At 43.2% G+C, this 7144-nt stretch overlaps 1 protein-coding gene across 3 annotated transcripts in view; it reads right to left on the bottom strand.

The window, feature by feature from the left end:
• Window positions 1–298: 298 nt before the first annotated feature.
• Mvd (mevalonate diphosphate decarboxylase) overlaps window positions 299–7144 on the bottom strand; it is a 45657-nt gene continuing 38811 nt past the window's right edge. For 2 of the 3 annotated variants that reach the window (XM_077685994.1, XM_077685996.1), the window contains 2 exons: window positions 6817–6882; window positions 299–4766 (listed from right to left, as the gene is read on the bottom strand). In XM_077685994.1, the coding sequence (XP_077542120.1) occupies window positions 4695–4766; window positions 6817–6882 (138 nt within the window). In that variant the 3' untranslated portion in view covers window positions 299–4694. The remainder of the gene's footprint in view (window positions 4767–6816; window positions 6883–7144) is intronic. The other variant, XM_077685995.1, reaches the window with a different exon arrangement.

The following is a 7144-nucleotide window of genomic DNA, read 5'->3' as shown; positions in this document are numbered from 1 at the left end:
CAAAAGCCTTGAATTATGAGTCAATGATTCTGTACGCAGCCTGCATTGATTTTGACACCACGAACACGTTAACTGCTTGCTACGATAGTTTTTGGCACTACAGTTGCACAGTACAGTTGTAGTGTTGGAAACTCACTGCACACAACATTCATGGTCGCACATCTTGTGTTATCATCAACGGTGCATTTTTAGGGCATCACATGATTCCAAGTTGAAAGAAAAAGATGGAGGCAGCAAAATTTATTTTGCCTGCCTAAAGGCTTAGCCTTGCCCAAACAAAAAGCGAGCATGACAGATCTCATGGAGGACTGCACATTGAGTTTAGTGTCATGAACATCATATTGAATCTGTGTCTACATGTGAATGACACAATAAAATACACTCTCATTGTTGTCATTGAGAGACGAGAGGATGAGGAAGAGCAAATTACACAGCCCGCTGCCCAGCTTTTCATGCATGGCAGACAGGGTGACACCCCCTTTGTATTGACAAGCTTGCCAGCAGAAGGTATGATGGGATAAGCTTTTATCAGGAGTCTGTAACTATGTTGTACATGCCGACATGACAGGTGGTACACTGTAAAGTTTAGCCAATTAGGTGAAGCATGGTTCGTTCTTCTGTAGTGGTACACTTGGTGCATGGATACCTAAATTTCCCAGGTGCCATTTAACAGCTGTGGGCTATGTGCAATGTTACCCTGTGACACAATACAGTAGTAGGATATCTGTCGCATTTTTTAGTGTACAAGTCGTGGCTTTTTTTTTTTCACAAAATTACAGGCTATGGTATGCAAAATTTTCAGGGTCACACAATAAGCCTGCTATAAACAATGTAACATTTCCACCTTAGTTATCTCTGATGCCCACAAGGATTGGTGCTGCCACACTTCTGAGGCAGAATCCTTTGAAAAAGGATGCAAAGTGGAGCACTGCACACAGTTGAAAGTAAAAAGTGGATACCAAATATGAATATTTTTTTAATCAAGTGAATTGAGATTACCACATCAAATTGTTGTAGCTGCAGACAGAAGACATGTAATAGATTTTAGAGATGACAACTTAACGGCTTAGTCCCAGTTGGAAAAATCCAAGTTGGGAGAACAAAACTTCTTGAAAGCAATTTACCCAGACTCGCTCATCTTCTCCGTGTATGCAATGGCCGGCTTTTCAAACAAGTTTTAACCACATAATACAGCAGTGGCCCACACGTGGGTATTGTCGCAGAGGTCATGGTTCCTACCACATTCTTATTTTGAAACCCCCTGCACATTTCATAAAGGTGTCCCTGAAAAAGTCCAAAAGTTGTGACAGCAACTGAATGGATGCATATATGTATTTCACGCTGCTAGTTGATGGTTTCCCATTCCTACTCCCGTGTCTTAAAAACTTCCCATGTGGCTTATACTGAGAACAGAGCATATCAACTGACATCTGATTGCTTTTGACATTTACATTCCACATTCCCACGCGCCAAACTTTAAATGGAGAGAGCAAGCTTCTGATAAAAAGACGGCAATTTCGCATACAGGCCTATCTTAGCTGTCTTGCTTTTGAATGGAATGCTCTGGGGCACTGTAAAACACATCACATAGTAAGCTTTCTAGTTTTTGCATGTTTACGCAACTGTGCTCATATTCAGGCAATAGTTGTGGCACCTCTCCCCGAGTCCATTTGAAACAATGGCACAAGGTTTGCAAGAATGCCAGTGAAGGGCCAAGTTCAAGGCTGATATCACAGTGAAAAGCTGCACAACAAAAATTTCAGTGGAAATAGCATTGTCCCATTGGCCACGTTGCTTGTATGGCTCGCTTATTTTAGGAAAATGAACATTAATTTTGCAAAACAGACTGAAAAACAGGAAAATTCTCTGACATTTCCCAAATTTTCCCAGGCTTCCCATGTTCTCTGAAATTTCAAGGCTTTCCGGGTTGATTGACATCTCAGTAGTGCAATCGCAAAAGTAATAAAACTGGCTTTCACTCGTGTGTGGTTGGCAAAAACCAAACGCATATGCAGAATTCAAAGTGAATTTTCATTGCACCCATTGTATAACGCAAGACCTATGCAAGAAAATATTTAGGACAAAAGCAGTTTTGAGGGACGTGCAACTTATACAATGGTGCAACTTACAGATTAAAAGTATGGTACATTCGAACCTCATTATAACAAAATATTATTGGGAGCAAGAATTTCTTTGTTAACACTCATTACAAAAGTACAGAACCGTTGATGAGCCCTGCAGGCGGCAGGCACTTACTATCCACAATGGAACAGAACTAATGCACACTATTTTAAGACCTCCGCTGCACTATGAATGTAATCGTGCACCTTGACATTATCATCATTGTGTAAATCAGTGGTTCTCAATCATAAGTGTGCTGAGGACCCCTTTGGGGCTTGCAAAGGTGATGGAGGACCCCAAAATATTTTTCGGAGGGAAGGTGGGGGTGGGGGGTGGGGGGGGGTGGGGGGTTATGTCACCGGTAGAAGAAAAGTAAAAAGAAAGAGAGCCTATCCCAAACATCGTCTCCGTAATTTTTTTTTTATCCTTGTCATTTTTATTTTCATTTTTATGTATTAATATATAAATTTGGCATATAAATATGGACGAAAAAGACTGAAAGGGGGAGATAGGGCGATTAGAATATTACCGAGAGTGTTCTGAACAGATGCACCCCCTCCCCTGGTTACGCCCCTGCCCCACGGTGATCGTGTTGATCGTGTCAAAATGTCAAACAAGCTACACTTGCAGCAAGAGTTGCCAACATATTCATTCAATTCCCTTTTATGTCTGACTTTTATGCTTATGCATTTAATATTGGCGAACAATTTGCTCTTGCAGCCAAGAGTCACCCAGCGGTTTGCGAGTCTGGCTTTTTTGCATAGCTTGCGTGTCGTGCAGAAAGCCAACATTAAAACATGGGCTATGCAAAGAAATTTTATGTACAAGTCACGCAGCAAAGCCACCTCTTCGCATTTCCAACAAGGTTTAGCAAAAAGAAGAAATGAATTGGGTGGGAGGGTTCTGGAAGAGCTCCGGGGAGGACTTTGCAGACCCCTGAAATGCCCTTGCGGGCCCCCTGGGGTCCGCGGACCCCCATTTGAGAACCACTGGTGTAAATCATGGTTCCCTCTGCAGCTCCTGGCCCTTTGTCTGCTGGTTTTCCATAACATTGTGATGCCAGGAAACATGTTAGAAGACTGGAGGGACCAGGCGCCTGGCTCCCAATTCGGTGCGGAGTCAACTGAGCGAGACAGTGGACGCACCCAATCCTCCCCTTCCTCCCTCAGCACGCTGGCGCCCCTGCCTGCCTCAACCTCTTCCTCTTTGTCAACACACTCTCGCGGACATGCTAAGAAAATCCAGAAGACACAGTGCCGGGATGCAATATTCCGTTTCCTAAATGGTACGGCATGACTGACTAAACTTTACTGAAGGAAAGACGAGAGAAAGAGAAGGGGAAGAGAAATGTTTGAAAATCACAGGTGGAACCCCTCGTTCAGGGCTCCAGTGGCTTCTGCTCCTGCCTTTGCTTGGCTGATTAGGTCCTTTGGGATCTGCAAGTCGGGGCTGGCGAGAGTGGACTCCACGAGTCTGGAGAAGGGAGCGGTCGGTCCTTTGATGTTTGGTCCCTTCCCAGAAGTCTGGGCAGGCCCATGTGGCGTGGAAGAGGGTAGCCTCACCTGCTGGTTTGCTTTAAACACAAGTGAAATTTATTTGACCAACTGCTAAAGGCAGACCTGCTGTTCAAACTTCATGACCTTGGGATGCTGTCTCTGGTTCCTATTCTAAAGGCCTGGGTTTCAGTTGAGAGATTTTTACATGAAAATCTCCTAAATCAATGCTCTTGTGCCAATCTTTTTCATAAATAACAGTGGTTTGGTATGTTTTAGATTGCTTTAGGCACCGTGTTTGATTGATGCTTTTCACCGTGCAGGAAGGGCTGGCTCTGTACTGTTGAGGAAATGGAATGTCACGGCTGGGACATGCAGAGGATACCATTATTCTATTTAAACCATGATGATGATGTTAAGGTGCACGGGAGTCAGGAGGCTTCATCATCTTTTTCAACAGCAACCCTTCAGTCAAGGGATGAGGTTTTGGAGAGGCTTTGACTGTGCCCACTAGCTTGAATACTGCTTTTGGCCACATGGTGAGTGAAATTCATTCACTATAACCAATACTGTTTCGTATCAGTACTGTTTCATATCAGTAATTGATACCGTGTCATTTAAATTCAGCATGACCAACCAAACCTCAAATTTCATTCGTTATATTCAATAATTCTTAATCAGTGAGGTTCAGCTGTAAACAGTTATCTGCTCTATGTATAGCTTAAGTGTAAAAAAAAGCATGTCCAGCATACTTGGTAGGGTATGTAGCTCAGTAGATGTGAAGGCACAAGCAGGCAATGACCATATGAGTTATTATGCAAGTAGCCTTCATGCCACAACACTGGGCACCCGACGGCGCAGAAACTAGGAGCTGGCATGTGCTCGAGATGGCAGATATTCGAGCACACGTAAATCTATAGACATCACCTGAATTCTAACATAGGCACAATATGTCAATCTAAAAAACATTAGGCACGATAATAAGTCGGTTAGTCTCCATGCACCAGTAACAAAACGCCAAAAATCTGCGTTCCTCCTTTCTGAGGCCTGCTTGTGCACCAGCCAGCTGTGCCCCACACCTCACTTTGGATACCCATGCATGTCCAGAAGGCAACCCTCAGGATCATCCAGTGGTTCTGGTCCAACACCGACCTAAACAGAATTACACAGGAGAAAATCAATCATCCACCGCCCTTCCTCAACACAACCACCCTCCCCAAAATAAATGCAAATGCACAGGTTGATCAGCTAACCCTAGGTACACAAAAATTCATGACATACATCTTACATTGGAAGCTGTTCATGCGGCCCCCTCCCCACCTTGCTGTTCTTCGTGCAACCTACAGATTCAGCAACCTGCCCAGCTGGTGCCATTCGATTACAGCAAAGGCACTGCAACTCCCGTTTTAATGCACATATTTTGTTTCACTGCTGAGACAATCTTATAAGTGTGCTCAGTTTCACAGACTTCTTAAAATTATTTTTTTTCATGGAGTCTATATTTTTGCGCATATACCCTGCACCGAAAATGTGAAAATTTAACGGGCAAAGCAGAGATCCGGATTATACGCGAGGTATTTCCTTCTGTGCAGCTTCACTGCAATGAATGTTGTGCCGTGAGGCCCCTACAGCAGCTACTCTTATTTCATTGATAGTACTCATTTTTCCCACACAGCTCAACAATATATCAACCTGAGAAAAAAATATTTGGCAAGTCAGCTAGAGTTTTCTGGAAAGGAAAAGGACCGTTCAAGAGTAAACAGCGTGAAAGCCAATACTCAAAAACACCATGAAAACACCGGTGCATTCCATGATGATGATAGATATCTGAATTTTGTTTGAAAAGAGGTGGTGGCTTTTGCCGCCACACTACACAGCTTATTTCAGATACTTAATTTATTGTAAACTGTTTCGAACTTTTGCTCTATGATAATTGTATTCTGCATTCATACAAGAATGATAGGTGGCGACACCTTTTTATGCGTCACTGAACAGACCATTCAAAGCACACGTCGAGTGTATTTACGCTGAATGGATGGCTCAAGGTCTCTATGACTTAACACCGACAGGGAACGTCTGCAGGCCTGATGTTGCACTGTTTTGTAAGTGGATCGCCACGGCATGGAAGGCGATTCCACGCAAGATGGTTCGCTACAGCTTTAAGAGATGCTGCATTACAAACAGCATGGATGAAGCTGAAGATGATATTGTGTATGACAGTGACGACTGCGGCCCAAGTGATAGCTTTAGCGAGAGCAGTGACAATGAGTGATTATGCAGAGAATGTACTCGGTATGAAATATAGGGAAGTTTTTTTTTCCGTCGACAAATGTGCCATGTTGCTCATTAGCTTTGGTCCAGCCTTTCCTGTATAAAATGAGCGGGCAATATGCAGGGATATTTATTTTTTTTTGTTTGTGGATTGAAATGGGGGGTGCGGGTTACATGCAAAGGCGGGTTATACGGGCGAAAATACGGCACGCCTAAGTGAAGCACAGTAAGTTCAGAGGCACTTATAAGAAGCACTATAGATATCCTGTTAAGGTTACTTCCAAGCTCTCCTAATTTCTATACAGCACTAGATAGCTTCATAGCTGTTAGTTGCAATAACAGTTCACAAGGTTTTATATTCCAAAGTAACTACAAGTTGTAAGAAATGGTAAAGGGGAATTACGACAACCCTGATTTAAATTGTCTCATTTTTTATGCGGGCGGAAATGATGCACAACCAGGTGCAGCAACAACTTCCTCGCTTTTTTTCCGTTTTTTGTTTTTATCGCCTTTCAGGCTGGAAAAAATGATGCCAAATTAGTGTGTACATTCGGACTCAATATACTCCTACAGGACCAGCCAAAACTATGGCAAACTTTTAGAAAATGCGCATGCGCCTTCCGTAATTCTCACTTTTTCAGCCTTACACCCTGGTTGTGATTGGTGATGCCCGTGCCACCACATCTGGTCGACGCCGTATTTCCCCATTTGTCTATGACCCCAGCAGCATTCATTGTGCTGGCATCATTCTGACTGATACCAGGCGAACACTGCGAAACACTGGCACACTTCTCTCCAGGATTGTACAGACAGGCTGCACATAGTACGTGCAAGGGCAGGTGCCAATGGAACAGAACATGGCGCTGAACAGATTACTGGTCAAAAGAATGCTAGCAGAAATAACAAAATTTAATAAACAAAATGCTCTTACATGAGTAAGTATGGCAAACTTGATGGCATCATGTAGCGGACTAATGTTCATGTAGTCCATAAGGCCCTGGAAGCAAATATCTTTTTAATGGCTGTCTCCGGATGAACTATTGCATCAGAATCAGTGAAGCCAGCAAGGGCCCATTATTATATGACATATATTATGACCAAGCAAAGAACGCAAGGATATCAAACAGTATGAGAGTGCAACTCTTTTGGACGATGTGTGAAAGGCTCGTTTCAAGGCACTTCAATTAATACTTTCTTTTCTTGCAGGGGCTCTTCGAGTAAAATTGGTATTTAATCATCCACCCCTTGTCGAACCGGAC

This window comes from Haemaphysalis longicornis, unplaced genomic scaffold (assembly GCF_048455015.1).
Source record: "Haemaphysalis longicornis isolate Haplotype H1 unplaced genomic scaffold, Haemaphysalis longicornis Haplotype H1 scaffold_1, whole genome shotgun sequence".
NCBI lineage: Eukaryota > Metazoa > Arthropoda > Arachnida > Ixodida > Ixodidae > Haemaphysalis > Haemaphysalis longicornis.
Note: the sequence above shows the minus strand (reverse complement) of the source record. Positions and strands in the feature narration are given on the sequence as shown.